The sequence below is a fragment of the Gobio gobio genome, assembly GCF_949357685.1.
Source record: "Gobio gobio genome assembly, chromosome: 8".
In the NCBI taxonomy this organism is placed as follows: domain Eukaryota; kingdom Metazoa; phylum Chordata; class Actinopteri; order Cypriniformes; family Gobionidae; genus Gobio; species Gobio gobio.
The window spans coordinates 56,297,050-56,324,549 of NC_137114.1; the positions used below are offsets into that span (position 1 = coordinate 56,297,050).

Consider the following 27,500-nt stretch of genomic DNA (forward strand, 5'->3'; position numbering starts at 1 on the left):
GCAAAGTCATAACTATGATATAAAAGTCATAATTATGACAAAGTTGAGATTATGATGACTTAAAATGTTGAAATTATGAGATACTAAGAGATATTTATGAGAATAAAAGCCAAAAATTAATTTTTTTTACATAGTTAGGACTTTGCATCTTATAGTTACAACTTTCTATGATATAAAAGTCATAATTATGACAAAGAGTTGAGATTATGACATAAAAAATTTACATTATGAGATATTAAGTGATAATTATGAGAACAATAGCCAAAAATTATGACAAAAAGTCAAAATTATAACATAAAAATTTGCAACAATAAGATAAGTCATAACTATGATATAAAGATGTCATAATTATGACAATTATTACATAGAAAGTTGTAACTATAAGATACGAAGTCACAACTATGATACAAGTCATAATTATGACAATGTTTTTTGATTATGACATATAAAATTTAGATTATGACACAAAAAGTTGAAATTATGAGATACGAAGTGATAATTATGAGAATAAAATCCGAAAAGTATGACAAAGTCAATATTATGAGATAAAAAGTCACAACTATGACATACTAAGTCATAACTATGATATAAAAATCATAATTATGTCAAAAAGTTGAAATTATGAGATGCTAAATGATAATTATGAGAATAAAAGCTAAACAATTATGACAAAGTCAAAATTATTACATATAAAGCAATAAGATACTAGGTCGTGACTATGATATAGAAGTCATAATTATGACAAAAAGTTGCAACTATGAGATACTAAGTCATACGATATATGTCATAACTATAATGTAAAAGTCATTAAGATTATGCCATTAAATTACAACAGAAAGTTGCAACTATGAGATACTAAGTCATAGTTCAAAAAATATATGATATGAAAGTCGTAATAATGACAAAAAGTTGAAATTATGACAAAAAAATATATAATTATGAGAATAAAAGCCAAATATTAATGACAAAGTCAATATTATGATATAAAAAGTCACAACTATGGCATACTAAGTCATGCCTATAATATAAAAACATAATTATGACAAAAAGTTGAAATTATAAGATGCTAAGTGATAATTATGAGAATAAAAGCAAAAAATTATGGGAAAAAGTCAATATTATGAGATAAAAAGTCACAACTATGGCATACTAAGTCATACCTATGATATAAAAAACATCATAATTATGACAAAAAGTTGAAATTATGAAATACTAAGTCATAGCTATGGCATATAAAAACATAATTATGACAAAAAAATTAAAAATGATTTGATACTAAGTCATAATTATGAAAAAAATGCCAAAAATTATGGCAAAAAGTTAAAATTATGAGATAAAAAGTAAAAAGATTATAAAACTTATTCTTGTTATTACTTTTTACTTTTAATCTCATAATATTACACTTTTATTCTCATAATTATGATAAAAAATTGTAATTATGAGATACAGAGTGAAAATTATGAGAATAAAAGCCAAAAATTATGACAAAAAGCCAGTATTATGAGATAAAAAGTAAAAAGTAGATCATAAAACGTGTTATTCTTGTTATTTCTTTGACAATTACCACCTGAAAAAACTGAGAAATATGTCTGTCAATCATAAAAAAACAAATATTAAGGAGATTATAAAAAGAGAGATATATATTTGAGGACTGTCTTCCTCAATCTAATGGATATTATACTTCAGATATAAAAACGTTCCAGTATATTTATGTAACGTCTTAAAACGCACTTTTATTTGGTCACAAACGCAACATTTGTCAGGCCCTTTTATGAATCCCGTATTAATATGGCAGGTTGTTTAATAAGCAGTGGGCCAATCACACGCCAGCCTCGAACACAAAGAAATAGACAGAAATAAAAGCATCACTGCACATTAAATTAGACACAAACTCGCTCAACGGAACAAACATTTCCTTCCCCACTCGTAAAATACAGTTTATCCACAAACACAGAATCAATATCTGTACACGGGCGTCTTTGTGGAGCGGCCGAGTCCCCGGGCATTGTGGGTAATCGCCCAGATTATTGATAAAACCTTAAACGTGTCCGTCTAACAAATCTCAATCGATAGCGGACAAACAGAAAGAGGAAAACTAATAAAGAAACAGAAGACGAGCGCTTCTCTCGTCCGCTGCGAGTCTCTCGTACCCACATAATAAATAGCATCATTTAGCCGGTTAATATCACACACCGTTCCCCGGGGCAGCTGGTGGCAGAGCGGGCCGCGGTGACCCCTGGGGTCAGAGTTCACGGCGCGGGTGATCCGTCAGGTCCGCTGGAGCCGGCCCCAGGCAGGCTGAGATAGATGCGGCCGCTCATGGGGGAAATAACGCCGCTCACCTGCCCGCAGGTGTGTCTGCAACTTCACTCGAAAACCTCCTCAGAAGTTCACTAATGGAGAGCAAGAGACTTGCACTGGGATTTTTGGGATGCATGTAATAAGAATAGAGTGTTTTTTATTCAGCAAAGAGGCTTGTTTCTCACAATTCCAACTTTATACACCCATCAAGTTATATAAAGTTGTGAGGCGGGCCCTCCATGGATCGGGCCTGTTTGTTCAAACTATGACGAAAACTTACTGTCATTTTCGTCAACAAATAAAAACGAGACGACTAAATAAAAACTAGTGTTGGATGACGAAAACTATGATGAAAACTTACTGTCATTTTCGTCAACAAATAAAAACGAGACGATGACTAAATAAAAACTAGTGTTGGATGACAAAAACTATGACAAAAACTTACTGTCATTTTCGTCAACAAATAAAAAGAGACGATGACTAAATAAAAACTAGTGTTGGATGACAAAAACTATGACGAAAACTTACTGTCATTTTCGTCAACAAATAAAAACGAGACGATAACTAAATAAAAACTAGTGTTGGATGACGAAAACTATGACGAAAACCTACTGTCATTTTCGTCAACAAATAAAAACGAGACGATACCTAAATAAAAACTAGTGTTGGACGACAAAAACTTACTGTCATTTTCGTCAACAAATAAAAAGAGACGATGACTAAATAAAAACTAGTGTTGGATCACAAAAACTATGACAAAAACGTACTGTCATTTTCGTCAACAAATAAAAATGAGACGATAACTAAATAAAAACTAGTGTTGGATGACAAAAACTATGACAAAACCTACTGTCATTTTCGTCAACAAATAAAAACGAGACGATGACTAAATAAAAACTAGTGTTGGATGACAAAAACTTACTGTCATTTTCGTCAACAAATAAAAACGAGACGATAACTAAATAAAAACTAGTGTTGGATGACAAAAACTTACTGTCATTTTCGTCAAGAAATAAAAAACGAGACAATAACTAAATAAAAACTAGTGTTGGATGACAAAAACTATGACGAAAACCTACTGTCATTTTCGTCAACAAATAAAAACGAGACGATAACTAAATAAAAACTAGTGTTGGATGACAAAAACTATGACGAAAACTTACTGTCATTTTCTTCAACAAATAAAAACGAGACGATGACTAAATAAAAACTAGTGTTGGACGACAAAAACTATGACGAAAACTTACTGTCATTTTCTTCAACCAATAAAAATGAGACGATAACTAAATAAAAACTAGTGTTGGATGACAAAAACTATGACGAAAACTTGCTGTCATTTTCGTCAACAAATAAAAACGAGACGATGACTAAATAAAAACTAGTGTTGGATGACAAAAACTATGACGAAAACTTGCTGTCATTTTCGTCAACAAATAAAAACGAGACGATGACTAAATAAAAACTAGTGTTGGATGACAAAAACTATGACGAAAACTTGCTGTCATTTTCGTCAACAAATAAAAACGAGACGATAACTAAATAAAAACTAGTGTTGGATGACAAAAACTATGACGAAAACTTGCTGTCATTTTCGTCAACAAATAAAAACGAGACGATGACTAAATAAAAACTAGTGTTGGATGACAAAAACTATGACGAAAACTTGCTGTCATTTTCGTCAACAAATAAAAACGAGACGATGACTAAATAAAAACTAGTGTTGGATGACAAAAACTATGACGAAAACTTACTGTCATTTTCGTCAACAAATAAAAACGAGACGATAACTAAATAAAAACTAGTGTTGGATGACAAAAACTATGACGAAAACTTACTGTCATTTTCGTCAACAAATAAAAACGAGACGATAACTAAATAAAAACTAGTGTTGGATGACAAAAACTATGACGAAAACTTACTGTCATTTTCGTCAACAAATAAAAACGAGACGATAACTAAATAAAAACTAGTGTTGGATGACAAAAACTATGACGAAAACTTGCTGTCATTTTCGTCAACAAATAAAAACGAGACGATGACTAAATAAAAACTAGTGTTGGATGACAAAAACTATGACGAAAACTTGCTGTCATTTTCGTCAACAAATAAAAATGAGACGATAACTAAATAAAAACTAGTGTTGGATGACAAAAACTATGACGAAAACTTGCTGTCATTTTCGTCAACAAATAAAAACGAGACGATGACTAAATAAAAACTAGTGTTGGATGACAAAAACTATGACGAAAACTTGCTGTCATTTTCGTCAACAAATAAAAACGAGACGATGACTAAATAAAAACTAGTGTTGGATGACAAAAACTATGACGAAAACTTACTGTCATTTTCGTCAACAAATAAAAACGAGACGATAACTAAATAAAAACTAGTGTTGGATGACAAAAACTATGACGAAAACTTACTGTCATTTTCGTCAACAAATAAAAACGAGACGATAACTAAATAAAAACTAGTGTTGGATGACAAAAACTATGACGAAAACTTACTGTCATTTTCGTCAACAAATAAAAACGAGACGATAACTAAATAAAAACTAGTGTTGGATGACAAAAACTATGACGAAAACTTGCTGTCATTTTCGTCAACAAATAAAAACGAGACGATGACTAAATAAAAACTAGTGTTGGATGACAAAAACTATGACGAAAACTTGCTGTCATTTTCGTCAACAAATAAAAACGAGACGATAACTAAATAAAAACTAGTGTTGGATGACAAAAACTATGACGAAAACCTACTGTCATTTTCGTCAACAAATAAAAACTAGTGTTGGATGACAAAAACTATGACGAAAACTTACTGTCATTTTCGTCAACAAATAAAAACTAGTGTTGGATGACAAAAACTATGACGAAAACTTACTGTCATTTTCGTCAACAAATAAAAACGAGACGATGACTAAATAAAAACTAGTGTTGGATGACGAAAACTATGACAAAAACTTACTGTCATTTTCGTCAACAAATAAAAACGAGACGATGACTAAATAAAAACTAGTGTTGGATGACAAAAACTATGACAAAAACTTACTGTCATTTTCGTCAACAAATAAAAACGAGACGATGACTAAATAAAAACTAGTGTTGGATGACAAAAACTATGACAAAAACTTACTGTCATTTTCGTCAACAAATAAAACGAGACGATGACTAAATAAAAACTAGTGTTGGATGACAAAAACTATGACAAAAACTTACTGTCATTTTCGTCAACAAATAAAACGAGACGATGACTAAATAAAAACTAGTGTTGGATGACAAAAACTATGACAAAAACTTACTGTCATTTTCGTCAACAAATAAAAACGAGACGATGACTAAATAAAAACTAGTGTTGGATGACAAAAACTATGACAAAAACTTACTGTCATTTTCGTCAACAAATAAAAACGAGACGATGACTAAATAAAAACTAGTGTTGGATGACAAAAACTATGACAAAAACTTACTGTCATTTTCGTCAACAAATAAAAACGAGACGATGACTAAATAAAAACTAGTGTTGGATGACAAAAACTATGACAAAAACTTACTGTCATTTTCGTCAACAAATAAAAACGAGACGATGACTAAATAAAAACTAGTGTTGGATGACAAAAACTATGACAAAAACTTGCTGTCATTTTCATCAACAAATAAAAACGAGACGATGACTAAATAAAAACTAGTGTTGGACGACAAAAACTTACTGTCATTTTCGTCAACAAATAAAAACGAGACGATGACTAAATAAAAACTAGTGTTGGATGACAAAAACTATGACGAAAACTTACTGTCATTTTCGTCAACAAATAAAAACGAGACGATAACTAAATAAAAACTAGTGTTGGATGACAAAAACTATGACGAAAACTTACTGTCATTTTCGTCAACAAATAAAAACGAGACGATAACTAAATAAAAACTAGTGTTGGATGACAAAAACTATGATGAAAACCTACTGTCATTTTCGTCAACAAATAAAAACGAGACGATAACTAAATAAAAACTAGTGTTGGATGACAAAAACTATGACAAAAACTTGCTGTCATTTTCATCAACAAATAAAAACGAGACGATGACTAAATAAAAACTAGTGTTGGACGACAAAAACTTACTGTCATTTTCGTCAACAAATAAAAACGAGACGATGACTAAATAAAAACTAGTGTTGGATGACAAAAACTATGACGAAAACTTACTGTCATTTTCGTCAACAAATAAAAACGAGACGATAACTAAATAAAAACTAGTGTTGGATGACAAAAACTATGACGAAAACTTACTGTCATTTTCGTCAACAAATAAAAACGAGACGATAACTAAATAAAAACTAGTGTTGGATGACAAAAACTATGACAAAAACTTACTGTCATTTTCGTCAACAAATAAAAACGAGACGATGACTAAATAAAAACTAGTGTTGGACGACAAAAACTTACTGTCATTTTCGTCAACAAATAAAAACGAGACGATGACTAAATAAAAACTAGTGTTGGATGACAAAAACTATGACGAAAACTTACTGTCATTTTCGTCAACAAATAAAAACGAGACGATAACTAAATAAAAACTAGTGTTGGATGACAAAAACTACGATGAAAACCTACTGTCATTTTCGTCAACAAATAAAAACGAGACGATGACTAAATAAAAACTAGTGTTGGATGACAAAAACTATGATGAAAACCTACTGTCATTTTCGTCAACAAATAAAAACGAGACGATGACTAAATAAAAACTAGTGTTGGATGACGAAAACTATGACGAAAACTTACTGTCATTTTCATCAACAAATAAAAACGAGACGATAACTAAATAAAAACTAGTGTTGGATGACAAAAACTATGATGAAAACCTACTGTCATTTTCGTCAACAAATAAAAACGAGACGATGACTAAATAAAAACTAGTGTTGGATGACAAAAACTATGACGAAAACTTACTGTCATTTTCGTCAACAAATAAAAACGAGACGATAACTAAATAAAAACTAGTGTTGGATGACAAAAACTACGATGAAAACCTACTGTCATTTTCGTCAACAAATAAAAACGAGACGATGACTAAATAAAAACTAGTGTTGGATGACAAAAACTTACTGTCATTTTCGTCAACAAATAAAAAACGAGACGATAACTAAATAAAAACTAGTGTTGGACGACAAAAACTATGATGAAAACCTACTGTCATTTTCGTCAACAAATAAAAACGAGACGATGACTAAATAAAAACTAGTGTTGGATGACAAAAACTATGACGAAAACTTACTGTCATTTTCGTCAACAAATAAAAACGAGACGATAACTAAATAAAAACTAGTGTTGGATGACAAAAACTATGACGAAAACTTACTGTCATTTTCGTCAACAAATAAAAACGAGACGATAACTAAATAAAAACTAGTGTTGGATGACAAAAACTATGACGAAAACTTACTGTCATTTTCGTCAACAAATAAAAAACGAGACAATAACTAAATAAAAACTAGTGTTGGATGACAAAAACTATGACGAAAACTTACTGTCATTTTCGTCAACAAATAAAAACGAGACGATAACTAAATAAAAACTAGTGTTGGATGACAAAAACTTACTGTCATTTTCGTCAACAAATAAAAAACGAGACAATAACTAAATAAAAACTAGTTTTGGATGACAAAAACTATGACGAAAAATTACTGTCATTTTCGTCAACAAATAAAAAACGAGACAATAACTAAATAAAAACTAGTGTTGGATGACAAAAACTATGACGAAAACTTACTGTCACTTTCGTCAACAAATAAAAACGAGACAATAACTAAATAAAAACTAGTGTTGGATGACAAAAACTATGACGAAAACTTACTGTCATTTTCGTCAACAAATAAAAACGAGACGATAACTAAATAAAAACTAGTGTTGGATGACAAAAACTATGACGAAAACTTACTGTCATTTTCGTCAACAAATAAAAACGAGACGATAACTAAATAAAAACTAGTGTTGGATGACAAAAACTATGACAAAAACTTACTGTCATTTTCGTCAACAAATAAAAACGAGACGATGACTAAATAAAAACTAGTGTTGGATGACAAAAACTATGACAAAAACTTACTGTCATTTTCGTCAACAAATAAAAACGAGACGATGACTAAATAAAAACTAGTGTTGGATGACAAAAACTATGACAAAAACTTACTGTCATTTTCGTCAACAAATAAAAACGAGACGATGACTAAATAAAAACTAGTGTTGGATGACAAAAACTATGACAAAAACTTACGGTCATTTTCGTCAACAAATAAAAACGAGACGATGACTAAATAAAAACTAGTGTTGGATGACAAAAACTTACGGTCATTTTCATCAACAAATAAAAACGAGACGATAACTAAATAAAAACTAGTGTTGGATGACAAAAACTATGACGAAAACTTACTGTCATTTTCATCAACAAATAAAAACGAGACGATGACTAAATAAAAACTAGTGTTGGATGACAAAAACTATGACGAAAACTTACTGTCATTTTCGTCAACAAATAAAAACGAGACGATGACTAAATAAAAACTAGTGTTGGATGACAAAAACTATGACGAAAACTTACTGTCATTTTCGTCAACAAATAAAAACGAGACGATGACTAAATAAAAACTAGTGTTGGATGACGAAAACTATGACGAAAACTTACTGTCATTTTCGTCAACAAATAAAAACGAGACGATAACTAAATAAAAACTAGTGTTGGATGACAAAAACTTACGGTCATTTTCATCAACAAATAAAAACGAGACGATAACTAAATAAAAACTAGTGTTGGATGACAAAAACTATGACGAAAACTTACTGTCATTTTCGTCAACAAATAAAAACGAGACGATGACTAAATAAAAACTAGTGTTGGATGACAAAAACTATGACGAAAACTTACTGTCATTTTCGTCAACAAATAAAAACGAGACGATGACTAAATAAAAACTAGTGTTGGATGACGAAAACTATGACGAAAACTTACTGTCATTTTCGTCAACAAATAAAAACGAGACGATAACTAAATAAAAACTAGTGTTGGATGACAAAAACTTACGGTCATTTTCATCAACAAATAAAAACGAGACGATAACTAAATAAAAACTAGTGTTGGATGACAAAAACTATGACGAAAACTTACTGTCATTTTCGTCAACAAATAAAAACGAGACGATGACTAAATAAAAACTAGTGTTGGATGACAAAAACTATGACGAAAACTTACTGTCATTTTCGTCAACAAATAAAAACGAGACGATGACTAAATAAAAACTAGTGTTGGATGACGAAAACTATGACGAAAACTTACTGTCATTTTCGTCAACAAATAAAAACGAGACGATAACTAAATAAAAACTAGTGTTCGATGACAAAAACTTACTGTCATTTTCATCAACAAATAAAAACGAGACGATAACTAAATAAAAACTAGTGTTGGATGACGAAAACTATGACGAAAACTTACTGTCATTTTCGTCAACAAATAAAAACGAGACGAAAATGTTAGTGAGGGTCGATTAGGGAAGAGATGGGGTCAGAACTGATGTCCTGTGTAACAGATGCACACATTAATGCCAGGCAATTGTTTATGAACTAATGCTGACAATGTTTACTTTACGATGTTTATATAGTAATATGTTTTAGACATATGTTTATGTTTTAGAATATCTGATATGGCCTACTGACTAAAACAGAAATACAAAGTTATAAAAACTATAAAGATGTTTTTAAAAAAGTGAATTGAGCTCTTTCGTGTATTTTTAGTGTCAAAAACGAAATGATGTCAAAATGTCAGTTCAAGTGACAGTCGGTTATGTGACGCTTAAAAGCTTAATGTATTACAATTTAACTAAACTCATTAGATTTTAGGAGACTAAAACTAGACTAAAACTAAAAACAAATCAGGTGACTAAAATATGACTAAAACTAAATCAAAATGTGCTGTCAAAATTAACACTATTAAAAAGTCATAGAATTTAGACTTGCATCCTAATTATGATATTAAAAAGTTGAAATTGAAAGTTATGATTATTACGTAAAAAAGTTGAAATTATGACTTAACATTTAGACTTAAGTCCTAATTATGATATAAAAGTAAGTTGAAATTGACATAAAAAGATTGATTTTGACATAAAAAGTCATAATTATTAAATAAAAGGTTGAAATTATGACTTAAAAAAGTCTTAATTATGATATAAAAATTTTGGAATTGACAAAAAAATCATAATTATGACATAAAAGTTGAAATTGACTTTATTTGAAATTGAATTGACTTACTACGTCTGAATTTTAACTTAAAAAGTCGTATTTATGGAGTAAAAATGTGAAATTATGATGTTTAAGTTGAAAAATTCCCAATTATGATATTAAAAAGTTGAAATTGACAAAAAGTCAAAATTCTGACTGAAAAAAGTCTGATTATGTCAAAAAAAGTCTAAATTATGATGTGCTAAATCAAAATTATGAGATGAAAAATCTAAATTTTGACTTAAAAAGGTTTTGACTTAAAGTCCTAATTATGATATTAAAGTTGATATTCAGCCTAACTAAAATTAGAAATACAAAGTTATAAAAACGATAAAGATGTTTTAAAAAACAAAAAAAAAAAGTGACAGTCGGTTATGTAACGCTTAAATGCTTAATGTATTACAATTGAACTAAACTCATTAGATTTTAGGAGACTAACACTAGACTAAAACTAAAAACAATTCAGGTGACTAAAATATATATCTAAAACTAAATGGCATTTTAGTCAAAAGACTATGACTAAAACTAAATAAAAATATGCTGTCAAAATTAACACTGTTAAAAAGTCATAGAATTTAGACTTACATCCTAATTATGATATTAAAAAGTTGAAATTGAAAGTAATGATTATTACGTTAAAAAGTTTAAATTATGACTTAACATTTAGACTTAAGTCTTAATTATGAGATAAAACTAAGTTTACATTTTTACTTAAAAAGATTGACATTGACATAAAAAGTCATAATTATGAAATAAAAGGTTGAAATTATGACTTAAAAAAGTCTTAATTATGATATTAAAATGTTGGAATTGACAAAAAAAAATTATGACAAAAGTTGAAATTTACTTTATTTGAAATTGAATTATGATTTTATTAGATTTTAGTCGACTAACACTAGACTAAAACTAAAAACAATTCAAGTGACTAAAATATGACTAAAACTAAATGGAATTTTAGTCAAAAGACTACGACTAAAAATAAATCAAAATTTGCTGTCAAAATTAACACTGTTAAAAAGTCATAGAATTTAGACTTACATCCTAATTATGATATTAAAAAGTGTAATGTCATAATTATGACATAAAAAGGTGAAATTATGACTTAAAAAGTCATAAAATTTAAATTTACATCCTAATTATGATATTAAAAAGTTGAAATTGACATAAGTTATGATTATTACGTAAAAAAAGTTAGAGAGAGCTGCAGTTTTGGAGATGCTCTGACCCAGTCGTCTCGCTCAAATCCTTACGCTTGCCCATTTTTCCTGCTTCTAACACATCAACTCTGAGGACGAAATGTTCACTTGCTCCCTAATATTTCCCACCCACTAACAGGAGATCATCAGTGTTACTCACCTGGTCATAATGTTATGCCTGATGCATAATGTTCACTTTCTGTATACAAAATTTGACTTAACTTACACTTTATAGACGTACACACTGGAGTAATATTTGCCTGTTTTCCTGTATTTATGATCAGATGAAGCGGTTTGTTATGATCATATCTCAGGAGGACAGACAGACAGACGCTCCCCATCTCATTCTCATTGCATTAGCTGTCTCACAGCTGTCTCACACTGATGATGTCATCGCTGTGATAGATACACCTCGTCGGGACACGAGGCGCTGCTCTGTCTGAGGGGGCGTGGCCTCGTTCCACTAAGACTTATGGGTAAATGCGCTCCACGCCATAATCCAATTTCTCGGCATCAAAACGAGCGATTTTGTTCTTTGTTTCGGCTCATTTCTGTCACTTTAATCTAAAAATGCATCTGCTCCAGAAAACACACAGTGATTTATCGGACGTGTTGAAGCCTAGAGTGAGTGTGTGAGCACACACCAGACATCAGACGGAGACGCTGTGTGTGTGTGTGTGTGTGAGCGCCCTGTGGCTATAATAACACACTCATGTAAATCACCTTCCTGTCACCTCTCATGTGTGGGTCGCATAACACACTCCAGAGGTCAAAGGTGAAGCCTGACGGCCCCAGGCTCTATATTAGACGGAGAGAGTGAAATACAGACGTCACAAACCTGTTTTCTGCTCCAGCAGGTGAAAATTAAAGTGCGTCTGATCACTTTTACTCATTATTAGCACTATTTTATATCTCAATATGTTGTCGATATTTCAATAACTAGCTGTATTTTGCTTCTTAGCAGTGACAGAAATGAACTTTTTTTCCGCTTAAATCGTTTTTTATGCCTTTAAAAGGGCATTTTTTTCTAACCTTTTTAGATCATATTTTATGTCACATTCTTACATTTAATCAATAAATTACATTAGAATAATATGCTGCAATAATTTTCTAAATATTGAATATTAATTCAATTATTGTGCAAATGTGCTGTTTTTATTTATATATTAATGTCTGTCTGTCTGTGATGTGAATGTTTATTCATTTAATAATAATAATAATAACAATTAAAGCTGCAAGCAGCCATTAACGGGGCCAAGCGCAACAGAAGCAAACAAGGAAGATAGCAGCAGACCAACTGAAAAAATGAGTGAAGACATTTGAAGCAAAACCGTTAAAACACCACATTAAAACATTGAGTTGTATAGAGCCAATGTCATGTTTTGTTCTATTATAGCGCCACCAAGAGGCACAATCCTAAAAAATTGTTTATGTGTCATCGGAGTGAGCCCATACATGTGTGTGTCAATTTTGGTAAAAATATCTCATTTCGTTTTGGAGTTATAGACATTTATATGAAAAAACATGTAAAAAATTACTGACACTTGACTTTGATTGGATTTTACTACCCCTTACTATCAATATTTTTACATTTGGGCATTAACATATAGCTATCGACCTATGTTTCCGGTTTTCTGGTGCTGGTTTCGTCTCGATCGGACTAGCGGTTTCGAAGATATCAGCTTACGTTTTTTAAGCGCTAAATTACAAACCATTCGCCAAAACCTGGCAAGTCTGGTATCGTTGGACTCGGCAAGGATTCAGGAGACTAAAAAAGTTAGTCCCACGAAAATAAGGGAACCACACCTAAAGTTAAAAGCGTCTGAAAAAAAAATTATCCACTAGGTGGCGCTGTTTTGAAACTTCTCAGGCCGCTTCAGGGCATCGTGCTGATGACCCATACCGAGCTTCGTAACAATCCGTTCATGCGTTCATAAAATACAGCATTTTAGTTATTAGCACATAATTCAAAATGGCCGACATTCAAAATGGCCGATATGGTAAAATTGGATATCAGACGACTCGGCATGCCGTCCTGAATCTAACGAGACCATTTTATGATTTTTGGCCAAACAGTTCAGAAGTTATAAGCAAAAATAGCCATTTTTCTTATCTCCAGACCAGTAGGTGGCGCTGCGCCGAAACGCTGCATGTTGCCTCAGGTCATGCTTGTGATGACATGTACCAAGTTTGGTTTGGATACAATAAAGCGTTGCGGAGATATTGCCTTAAGTGTGTTTTTTCAAGCGTTACGTAAAATTTGTTTGTGTGTTAATCAAAAACGATTTGACGAATCAACTTGAATTCCATGTTTTGTCAGCACTGTCTGGAGATGATCTGGTTAAATTTTCGTGTAAATCGGACCAACGGCCTAGGAGGAGTTCGAAAAAGTTGGGTTTCGGTTAATTAAAAATGGCGGGAAAATTTTCATGACGGAAATTACGTCATAATGTGCGATCGAATCGGCTTGAGCCAAGGAACCGAAAGAAAAAAGGATTTTGTTTCTAGCTCTTAGGGTTCAAAAGTTATTAGCAAAAATATGAGTTAAACTTTGGACAGGTGGTGGCGCTAGAGGGATTGAGTTAGAGACTCTAAAATGGGTGTGGTTACTATTGGTAATGACCTCTATCAGTGTACCAAATTTCCCGCAAACGGTTCTATGGGCTGCCATAGACTTCCATGGCGGAATAATAATAAGAAATCTAACGGTTTCAAGAAAAATCAAACTGAACAAAAGTTGGGTTTGTTTCTAGTGTGAAAGCATTTATGGTTCGGACTTTCAGAGCATTTACAGGAAGTTCTTGTTTATGTTTAAATATTATAATGTTATTTTTAAATTTCATCTCGGCTTGATTATGAAAAGTGAAAAGATGCGCAATATGTCAGAAGGTATGATTTTGAGCACTTCATTAAGTTTTGTTTTGTAGAAAGCCTTTCTTTAAAAAGAATGTCGTTGTGTATCTTCATTTTAATCAATGATTCATCAGCCAATCGCCTGGATTTAATAAATAAAAAGTTAATCGGCTATAGCAGACAACAATCGTGACATGGAGGCGCTGGAGCGATCACTTGCAACATAAATAAACCCAAACTCCGCCTCACAGACATGAGAAATATGTGAAGCTTGAAATGTCCACTTTTAAACGAAACAATTCAAAACAAAAAGAAATAGTCAAGCAATGCGGTTACATAATGCTATGCTATGAGATTAAGGTTTTAAAAATAATAATAATTGAAATATGTGTTATGTGAATTAAATGATACCTGATTTAAAAACCGCCAGTAGGTGAAGGCAAGTCATAATAAGTGAATCATAGAATCGTTCACTCAATCGATTCGTTCAGACCGACTGATTCATTCATGAAAGATGCATTATGAGTGAGTCATTGAATCATTCACTCAACAGATTCGTTCAGAAACAGTGACTCATTGAAGAACGAAACACCGCTGTGTGTTTTTGGGGAACGCAACTTTTCTGCTTTTTTGTTGGTACAATAGAGTCAGAATTGCGAGATATAAACTCGGAATTAAACAAAATTTAGAATTGTGGGAACAAAGTTGCGATTGTGATAAAGTCAGAATTGCGAGATATAAACTCGGAATTTAGGAAAAGTCAGAATTGTGGGAACAAAGTTGTGATTGCAAGAAATAAAGTCAGGATTGAGAGATATAAACTCGGAATTTAGGAAAAGTCAGAATTGTTGTGAAAAAAGTCACAATTGCGAGAAATAAAGTCAGAATGAAGGAAAATGTAGGATTATGGGAAAAAAGCTGCCATTGCGAGAAATAAAGTCTGAATTGTGAGAAATAAACTTAGAATCAAGGACAATTTTGGATTGTGGGAACAAAGTTGCGATTGCGAGAAATAAAGTCAGAATTGAGAGATATAAACTTGGAATTTAGGAAAAGTCAAAATTGTGGGAGCAAAGTTGCGATTGTGAGAAAAACTCGGAATTAAAGAAAATATAATTATGGGAAAAAAGCAACGATTGCAAGAAATAAAGTCAGAATTGTGATATATAAACTTGAAATTCAGGAACATTTTAAATTGTTGGAACAAAGTTGCGATTTTGAGAAATAAAGTTGGAATTAAGGAAAAGTTGGAAGTGTGGGAACAAAGTTGCAATTGTGAAAAAATAAAGTCGGAATTGCGAGATATAAACTTGGAAATTAGGAAAAGTTGGAACTGTGGGAAAAAAGTTGTGATTGCGAGAAATAAAGTAAAAACTGAGGAAACCAATCATTCACTCAGTCGATTCATTTGAAGCGGAGAATCATTCAAGAACAAACACCGCTGTGTGTTGCTGGGAGACGCAACTTTTCTGTCTAGTTTATTTTCAAAATAAAGCAAAAACACTCAAAATTGACAATGTTGTGTCTAAAAGTGTGTTAGTTCATATAAATCAACCTATTGTTTATTGAACTGTTGTATAAAATGAATATTGAGAAAATAGCACTCTCTTTCTCGTCTTACTCTCTTTAACTATATTATGTTATAAAGACGAAATACAAGAACTCATACAAGGGCTATTTATATCTTGAATTTTGGGGGAACTTGCATTCATTTTAGTGGAATATCGGACCTTGCACAACGCTATTCTACATCAACGCCTGACTATTTTGCTTGTTGTTGAGCTTAATGGAGGGTTGTTACCCAACTTAGGCTAGCTGTTTTTCCTCCATCCTCTTTGAAATGTGTGTGTGTGTGTGTGTGTGTTTTCTCACCTGCATCCAGCAGCATCCGGACGGTCCGCAGGTCATCGGCCAGAGCGGCGTAATGCAGAGCCGAACAACCCCGGAAAGAAGCGCGACTGCTCAGACGACTGCTGAACTCGTCCTCTCTGCTCACCAACACTGACACACAGGAAGACAAAACGCTAATTTAATCAAAAGTTATTCGCTTTTTGGGAAATTTCATTATAACTTTTGAAACTTTTTGAGTACCTTCAGGGCATGGTGCTGAAGAAAACTTAAAATTTCATAACAATACACCAACGCGTTCATAAAATATCGCATTTTACGACTAAATTCAAAATGGTAGACGCCCAAATTGGTATCGTTTGACTCGACATGCTGCACTGAATCTAAAGAGACCAGATTTGTGATTATTGGCCAAACCGTTCAGAAGTTATACGCAAAAAGAGCAATTTTTCCCATCTCCTGACCACTAGGTGGCGCTGTGCTGAAACTGTGCAGGTCGCCTCAGGTCATGGTTATAATAACACACACCAAGTTTGGTCAGAATACGCTAAAGTGGTGCGGAGATATAGCCTCGCGTTTATTTTGGCGTGCTCTTCGTCAAATTCGTTTGTGCGTTATTCGAGAACGGTTTGATGAATCAACTTGAATTCTGTAAGTTTTTGTCAGCTTGGTCGGAAGATGATCTGGTTCAATTTTAATAAAAATCGGAGCAAAGGCCTAGGAGTTCGAAAAAGTAGGTTTTTAAAAAAGGAAATCAAAATGGCGGACAGGAAGTTCTGAGACTATGGAAAAATTGTCATCTATGTCCTCGGCATGACCCAAAGAATCTATTAAGAGTTCCATTATAATAGCTAATTTAATCAAAAGGTATTAGCATTTTTGGACATTTCCTTATAACTTTTGACCACAAGGTGGCGCTGCCACGGAACTTTTCGAGTACCTTTGGCATTGTGCCAAGTTTCGTAACGATACACCAACGCGTTCCATTGTCATATCTCCTGACCACTAGGTGGCACTGTGCCGAAACTGTGCAGGTCGCCTCAGATCATGTTTGGTCAGAATACGCTAAAGCGTTGTGGAGATATAGCCTCGCGTTTATTTTGGCGTGCTCTTCGTCAAATTCGTTTGGGCGTTATTTGAGAACGGTTTGATGAATCAACTTTTATTCCGTAACTTTTTGTCGGCATGGTTTGTAGATGATCCGGTTAAATTTTCATGAAAATCGGAGCATTTTACGACAAAATTCAAAATGGCGGATACTCAAAATGGCTAATCAGCTATCAGCTAATTTTCCGCTTTTAGTCTATGGCCGCCCATAGAAGCGCTTGCGGGAAAGCTATGAAATTTGCCTAATAGCCTTACATTTTTATTACATAAATATAATTATTCGAGAACGGTTTGATGAATCAAATTGGATTCCGTAACTTTTTGTCTGCATGGTCTGAAGATGATCTGGTTCAATTTAAAAGAAAATCAGAGCAACGGCCTAGGAGGAGTTTGGAAAATTCAAAATGGCGGAACATTTTTCATGACGGAAAATGGCGTCATGGGGTGCGATTATGTCTCTAGCCCCTGTGGTTCAAAAGTTATGAGCATAAACGCGAGTGCAACTTTGGACAGGTGGTGGCGCTAGAGGGATTGAGTTAGAGACTCCAAATTCGCTGTGGTGACATTTCAAACTGTCCTCTATCAGTGTGCCAAATTTCATAGCTTTCCCGGTTCTATGGGCGGCCATAGACTAAAAGCGGTAAAAAATTAGCTAATTGTTAATTTTGCGCCATACAGTCTTTTTATTATTATGAAATCAGTGAGTCTTTTAAGCTCAAATATGCAAATGCACATTAAAATATACATCTCTGTTGGCAAAAATGACATAATCCTGTACCCAAGGGCGTTCCTGTTCTAACAGGTTTAACTGATTTCATTGGTTCTTTAATGCCACTCGTTTACTCCATCTGGGCTATTTTTCACGTTATGTTTATGGGATGTATTCCGAGTCTTTTGCAAAACAAAACACTGAAGTCACAGACAGAGCGAGAAGAGACGGTTAAAATGAAGGAGAGTGGCTGATGTTCAACAGCGTTCTTAAAACAAGACAAACCGTTTGAATTAAGAACAAACACATGTAAAACCGCTTGCATAAAGCGCGCAATTATTCCCCGTGCAGACACACACACATAAATCATAAAGCAGCAACAGTGTTTTTCTTCTGTCCATGTACAGAAACATATTTTCTCTCTGGGCTGCTGTCAGGCGGGTCGTCACGGGTAACTAATGTCTAAGAGCCAGATAATCACAACAAAACCCAATAAACCGTCAGACGACCAGAGCCCAGCGATCCATCACACACACACACACACAGTCTCATGGAATATTCTCATATTCCACACACACACACACACACACACACACTGACACACACTCATTCATCATGGTGCTTCAGGGAAAGATGCTCCTTCAAGACCAAAAAACTGCCAACAAAACAAATGTGAGTAATATACATACAGCAGCCAGATATGACACGCGTGAGTGCTGCACGTGTGTGTGTGTGTGTGTGATGAAAAACACTTACAAATAACATGCCGCTAAATAAATCGTGTGCCGATATGCAAACAGCACAAAATGAGTGCGTTAAAATTGATCTCTGTAATAACACACACTCCTGCTGTTTACATGTGTGCATGGATGTTTTTATGAATAACAATGAAGATTATGATGATGATGATGATGATGGTGAAGCATATCATATAAATGTCCGCCGTCTCACCCTCTAATGAGTGAATGCCCTTGTCTCGTGCCGTTTCATACACACTGTTGAAGTCATCGCCCAGGTTTGGATCAGCACCCGCCTCCAACAGGATCTTCACCACACTGAAACACACACACACACACACATACACACTCATTAATGTGAACATTCAGAGATACGCTAAAGCTGCTTTTATCCATTATGCACAGAGAATCTCCGGCCTTTTACATATTTAAATTAGACAATTGCCAAACACACGTTTTTAAAAACACATTTTGGTAACACTTTCACATTAACTAACAATGAGCATTACCTTTTTATTGAAGTTAGTTACTGGTAAATAAAAACACTGTTCAGTGCTCATGTTAGGGTTTATTATTATTATTATTATATGAAGAAGCATTCACATGACAGACAGACAGAGACGATCATTAATATATTAATAAAAACAGCACATCTGCACAATAATTGAAGTAATATTCAATATTTAGATCATTTCATCACTATGTAAATATTGATTGTTCAATATTTAGATAATCCTTTCATCACTTTATATGAATATTGATTGTTCGATATTTAGATAATTATTGCATCACTTTATATAAATATTTATTGTTCAATATTTAGATAATTTCATCACTTTATGTAAATACTGATTGTTTAATGTCATTATTGTATCACTTTATGTAAATATTGATTGTTCAAAATTTAGATCATTATTGCATCACTATGTAAATATTGATTGTTTAATATTTAGATCATTATTTCATCACTTTTTGTAAATATTGATTGTTTAATATTTAGATCATTATTTCATCACTTTATGTAAATAATCATTGTTCAATATTTAGATCATTATTGCATCACGTTATGTAAATATTGATTGTTTAATATTTAGATCATTATTTCATCACTTTATGTAAATAATCATTGTTCAATATTTAGATCATTATTGCATCACGTTATGTAAATATTGCTTGTTTAATATTTAGATCATTATTGCATCATGTTATGTAAATATTGATTGTTTAATATTTAGATCATTATTTCATCACTTTATGTAAATAATCATTGTTCAATATTTAGATCATTATTGCATCACGTTATGTAAATATTGCTTGTTCAATATTTAGATCATTATTGCATCACGTTATGTAAATATTGATTGTTTAATATTTAGATCATTATTGTATCACGTTATGTAAATATTGATTGTTTAATATTTAGATCATTATTTGATCACTTTATGTAAATAATCATTGTTCAATATTTAGATCATTATTGCATCACGTTATGTAAATATTTATTGTTCAATATTTAGATCATTATTTAATCACTATGTAAATATTGATTGTTCAATATTTAGATCATTATTGCATCACTTTATGTAAATATTGTTTGTTCAATATTTAGATCATTATTGTATCACTTTATGTAAATAATGATTGTTCAATATTTAGATCATTATTGCATCACGTTATGTAAATATTTATTGTTCAATATTTAGATCATTATTTAATCACTATGTAAATATTGATTGTTCAATATTTAGATCATTATTGCATCACTTTATGTAAATATTGTTTGTTCAATATTTAGATCATTATTGTATCACTTTATGTAAATATTGTTTGTTCAATATTTAGATCATTATTGTATCACTTTATGTAAATAATGATTGTTCAATATTTAGATCATTATTGCATCATTTTATGTAAATATTGATTGTTTAATATTTAGATCATTATTGCATCACTTTATGTAAATAATGATTGTTCAATATTTAGATCATTATTGCATCATTTTATGTAAATACTGATTGTTTAATATTTAGGTCATTATTTCATCACTTTATGTATATATTGATTGTTCAACATTAAGATCATTATTGCATCACTTTATGTCAATATTTACTGTTCAATATTTAGATCATTGCATCACTTTATGTAAATATCTATTGTTCAATATTTAGAAATATTTTGCATCATTATTTGAATGATTATTTAATATTTAGAATATTATTTCACCACATTATTTGAATAATAAACCGTTCCATATTTAGATCATTATTGCACCACTTTATTTGAATAATGATGTTCAATATTTAGAAAATGCTCATTATTTGAATAATGAAAGTGTTTTACAATGACCATGAAAACGGAACACTGCACATTCACACGACACACAGGCTCTTCTACTCTTCATAGTGTATCTGAACAATGGGTCAGGATCTGGGATAGCTGTCGCCGTGGAGACGCTGCTGGCCCGGAGCCATTCGGGGCTCCAGAACACTTGAGTTAACGGAACACACACACTCCCAAACGGAGTCAGTGCCGCATCAAAGCAAACAAGTGTGCAATGGAGACCACGACACACACACACACACACGATGCTTAAATCTGGACACAGCATTTCTGAGGTTCTGAACCGCTACATTCAGGCTCTCAGGGTCAGAATGTTTACATATGAGTTTTAGGGAAAAACGGACCATATGTGTGAGACCAAAGAGTAGTGACCCTCAGCAAAGCACAAACCCAAACACACCAGTGTGTGTTGAGTCCCAGAAAGAGTTCAACAGCACAGAACGTTACTGAGAAGTGTGTTATTATTCTGAATAAAATAATAAAAAAATATGTAATTTACGTTTTGGTCTTTTAATTTTTTTTCGTCAACAGAATGGTATGAAATTTGGTAGATGTTTTGGCACTTACTGTGTGAACACACACTCAGAAATTCACCTAGTGGACACATCAGGTACTGCGGCTAAACTAAATCTACCGAAAACTCATTTTCTGAGAAAATAACCTGAAATTTGGAGCACAACTTGTTCAGATTTATGTTTTTTATCGTCACACAGTTTTAGAGTAAAACATGTTCTGGAAAACAGTCCACACACACACACACACAGAAAGAGAGTCTGAATAACATAGAAAAGAACACACACACACACACACACACACACACACACACACACACACACACACACACACACACACACACACACACACACACACACACACACACACACACACACACACACACACACACACACACACACACACACACACACACACACACACACACACACACACACACACAAGAGAGTCTGAATAACATAGAAAAGAACAAACAGTTGCGCTTGTTTAACCCTCTGGTGGCATTTTTGACCGGAATAATTTATGTTTCGGTCTTTTAAATTTTTTTTCGTCAACAGAATGGTATGAAATTTGGTAGATGTTTAAGCACCTGATGTGTGAACACACACACAGAAATTCATCTGGTGGACACATCAGGTACTGCGGCTAAACTACCTCTACCGAAAGCTCAGTTTCTGAGAAAATAACCTGAAATTTGGAGCACAACTTGTTTAGATTTATGGTTTTGATTTATGTTTGATCGATGTTCTGGAAAACAGTCCACACACACACAGAAAGAGAGTCTGAATAACATAGAAAAGAACAAAGAGTTGCGCTTGTTTAACCCTCTGGTGTTTTTTGGGGCTTTTTTGACTGGAATAATTTACGTTTTGGTCTTTTAAAATGTTTTTCGTCAACAGAATGGCATGAAATTTGGTAGATGTTTAGGCACTTACTGTGTGAACACACACATAAAAATTTATCTAGAGGAAACATCAGGTACTGCGGCTAAACTAACTCTACCGAAAGCTCATTTTTCAAAAATATATATATATATTTATGACTTAGATTTTCACAGTTTTAGAGAAAAACATGTTCTGGAAAATATACATTTTATGTAAAATTTTAATAAAACAACCTAAAGCAGGAAATGTCGCACACGCAATTAAATCACAGATTAATTAATTTACATACAGTAGAACATTCACAATTATGATTATTCTGACCCTTAAACCCAAATAGGATTTAAGAAACAGTTGTAAAATAGCACATGTATTTGTATGTGGTAGTAAAACATTTAAGAAAACACAATGAGAGGGGATTTAAAATATCACTTAAAACACCAGACAAAATACGACGAGATCACAGCAAATGATCGGAGAACATACGGACACACACCTGCCTCTGTGAACCTGTGTTTACAAAACACACCTCAGGCAGGGCTCTTCCTTCCGCTCTCACACACACACACACACACACACACTTACACTTACACACGTCCAGCTGTCCAGTGCATATCTGTATCTGACAGGTGGTACGAGCAAAGGTCAAAGTGCATCTGTGTTCAAGTGAAGATACTTTACAAAACTACACACCACTCAAGACTTAAACTGGTTAAACTAGCCAATTTAAACAATCAGTTACACTGGTTATAGAGCGACACAACAGAACTAACTGGGATCTTTAGTTAGAGACAGAACTAAACTTAAACAGATGATTCACTGTACAACATTATATGATCATTAAGTTATGACAACATATGTTTTTACATTGCTTTATCACAATAAGTTAAGTTTTTAACATATTTTATAAGTTATACACTTTTCAACTCGAGTCAGTTTAATGTCATTTAAGTTGAAATTACTTAAATGTTTAAGTACAATCAACTTGGATGTTTAAAGCAGCAACTTTTTTTTACAGCGCACACTAAACACAATTAATAAAACTAGAAAACACTCTAATTTATCAAATTTAATTGAAAATTAACTACAGTGACTTGGGAATTATTTGAAAAATGTAAGATAATATCATAAATTTTTTGCAATCAATTAGTATTTATGTGGGTCGAAACAATGAGGGGGTTAATTAGAGACAGAACTAAACAACATTTTTATATAACTTTTGTATAACTTTTTTACAAGTTATACACGATTCAATTTGAGTCAGTTTAATGTAATTTAATTTAAATTACTTACATGTTTAAGTACAATTAACTTGGATGTTTAAAGCGTACATTAAACACAATTAATAAAACTAGAAAACACTCTAATTTAGAAAAATTTAATTGAAAAACTACAGTGACTTGGGAATTATTTGAAATATTTTAGACAATATCATACATTTTTTGCAATCCAATTAGTATTTATCTGGGTCAAAACACTGATGATCTTAATCAGAGACAGAATTAAACTTAAACAGATGATTCACTGTACAAAATTATATTTATATGATCATTAAGTTATGACAACATATGTTTTTACATTGCTTTAACTCATCACAAGTAGTTAAGTTTCAAACGTATTTTATAAGTTATACACAATTCAACTTGAGTCAGTTTAATGTAATTTAAGTTGAAATAACACATTTTTAAGTACAATCAACTTGGATGTTTAAAGCGTACACTAAACACAATTAATAAAACTAGAAAACACTCTAATTTAGAAAATATACTAGAAAAAGTACAGCGAGTTGGGAATTTTTTAACCTAAAAAAGATATCACAATTTTTTTTCCAATCCAATTAGTATTTATCTATGTCAAAACAATGAGGATCTTAATTAGAGACAGAATTAAACTTAAACAGATAATTTCACACATATGATCATTAAGTTATGACAAATGTTTTACATTGCTTTAACTCATCGCAATAAGTTAAGCAATTTTCAACTTTTTTTACAAGTTATACACCATACATTTTTTTGTCAGTTTAATGTAATTTAAGTTGAAATTACTTAATCATCCAGGTTTCTTAATCACTTAGAAATGTATAGTAGCAACTCTCTTTTTACAGCATACACAACACAATTAATAAAACTAGAAAACACTCTAATTTATAAAATTAAACTGAATTACCTTTTCATGTCATAATTTCAACTTTACACCTCATAATTTTGTATTATATGGTCAAAATTTTGGCTCTCCATCTCATAATTGACTTAGTATGTCCTAATTTCAGCCTTTTATCTAATAATTGATCTAGTATGTCTATTTTTCATCTATAAATATGACTTAGAATGTGAATAATGTGACTTTTTAATGTCTAAATGACTTAATCTGCCATGATTTCGATTTATGTCACAATAATTTCACATTTTTACCTCATAATTGATCTAGTGTGTCATAATTTTTACTTTTTTGACAATTTTTCATATAATAAATGTTATAATTTTGACATTTCATCCCATAATATTGGTTAATGTGTCAAAATTTCTCATTTCTAATTAAATTCTAATTTCATAAATATTAGTTAGTATGTTACAATCATAATTATAACATAAAAAATTATAAGTCAAAATGTCACCTTTTCCTGTCATAATTTCGACTTTACACCTCATACTTTTCCCATAATTTTGTTTTATAATGTCAAAAATTGTGGCTTTCCATCTCATAATTGACTTAGTATGTCCTAATTTCAACCTTTTGTCTAATAATTGATCCAGTATGTCATAATTTTGACTTAGAATATCGATTTTTCATCAATAAATATGACTTAGAATGTGAACAATGCAACTTTTTCATTGTCTAAATGACTTAATCTGCCATGATTTTGATTTACGTCACAATAATTTCCTCATAATTGATCTAGTATGTCATAATTTTGACCTTTTTTGACGATTTTTCATCTAATAAATGTTAGTGTCAAAATTTCACCATTTCATCCCATAATATTGGTTAATGTGTCAAAATCTTGCCTTTTTAGGTCATAAATATGACTTTAAATCACCCTTTCATGTCATAATTTCGACTTTAAACCTCATAATTTTGTTTTACAATGTCAAAATTGTGGCTTTCCATCTCATAATTGACTTAGTATGTCCTAATTTCAGCCTTTTACCTAATAATTGATCCAGTATGTCATAATTTTGACTTAGAATATCGATTTTTCATCTATAAATATGACTTTGAATGTGAACAATGCAACTTTTTAATGTCTAAATGACTTAATCTGCCATGATTTGGATTTATGTCACAATTTCACATTTTTACCTCATAATTGATCTAGTGTGTCATAATTTAGACCCTTCTTTGGACGATTTTTCATCGTCATAATGATTTTTCAGTGTCATAATTTCCATTTTTTTACAGGATAATTTACACATTTGTACTGATTGAACTTCAACAAAAAAACGAATGATATTATCTGATAATGTAGTTCAGTTTTAGTTTCATTAATTGTGTTTAGTGCAGAGAAAAAGCACCTGGCGACCGGATTTCTCTTCATCGAGTTGCATTACTACAATATGCTGCAATGAAATGAATGAATGAATATGAGCGGTTGCGTACTAAAGTTGATCCGCTGCCCTCATTACCAAAACATGCCCTGTTCCCACCCACTCCAGAATAATCCCAGCACATTCCCACCGCGGCTCGCCCTAAATGAGGGATAATCCCCCTCTCCAGAAGCCCTCCTGAACCTCCCTTTCACCTCGCTCCCTCACTTCTACGCTCTTTATCCTCGAGTGAGGCGTTGTGCCGTTGGATCGGAACGGTCAACAAGGGTTCCTCTTCATTGCTGGTCATTGTCCACGTGAATGGACAGATCTGGGTGGTGGCCGTCGCTGGGTTAAGAGTGCAAACAGTCTCACACACATCAAAGCTCAGCAAACATCTCAGTCTAAAGCATATCCTTCTCGCTTTTAAAAGAGCAACAGTCTCAGACTTTGATCACGGCGGAGCTGGTTCACGTCTGTCCCGGCCACCAAACTCAACCACTCAACAAAAACCAGACAAGTTCACAAATTACATCAACATTAAAATCTAACTATATTATCGCACAGCTCTAATCTGCTCAGTGCGACTAGAAGGTGTTAGGATATTATAAATACATTTAGGTTAAATGTGTACATACAGTCGGCTCCAAAATCACACACAATCTGGGACTTAAACCTGGAAAATTATAGGATTCTGAAAAGTTTAAAAGTTGTGTAGATTCTAGCTGTGGTTTTCTACAGTTATGATCCTAGATCACGTCATTGCACAAGTTTTAAGTTTACTGAAAATGTACTTTAATTTATACAAAATATGTATTTTTATAAACTAATTTGGACTGTAAAATAGCCTCATGTCTAACCAAGTTGAAGTTCCAAATGTGAAGTTGATATCACAAAGATTGAGCCGTTTAAAGGTTTTAAAGTACCGTCTCAACACATTGTCCAATTTCACAATAGTTTTCACACAATTCATTTTAAGTGTTTTAACGTTTCAAATGATACAATTACACTTTTACTTTAAAATTTACTCTAAAGAAAATCACTCTCAACTAAACATTTGTTATTTTATACAAAATATATATTTTACTAACTAATTTGGACTGTAAAATAGCCTCATGTCTAACCAAGCTGTGTTCCAAATTTGAAGTTGAAATCACAAAGATTGAGCCGTTTCCATTGTAACGCATTTTCCAATTTCAAAATGTTTTCCGGAGGATGAATTTTG

General features: G+C 32.3%; 1 protein-coding gene across 2 annotated transcripts in view; it reads right to left on the reverse strand.

Annotated features, from left to right (window-relative positions):
• The window catches only part of clpb (ClpB family mitochondrial disaggregase), an 80,416-nt gene that overhangs the window by 44,849 nt on the left and 8,067 nt on the right, over nucleotides 1–27,500 (reverse strand). For both annotated transcript variants that reach the window (XR_013817084.1, XM_079823882.1), the window contains exons 4-5: nucleotides 19,229–19,332; nucleotides 16,486–16,614 (exon numbers count right to left, since the gene is read on the reverse strand). Coding sequence is in view for 1 of the 2 variants with exons in the window: in XM_079823882.1 (XP_079680008.1) it covers nucleotides 16,486–16,614; nucleotides 19,229–19,332 (233 nt within the window). In the remaining variant the exon portion in view is untranslated. The remainder of the gene's footprint in view (nucleotides 1–16,485; nucleotides 16,615–19,228; nucleotides 19,333–27,500) is intronic.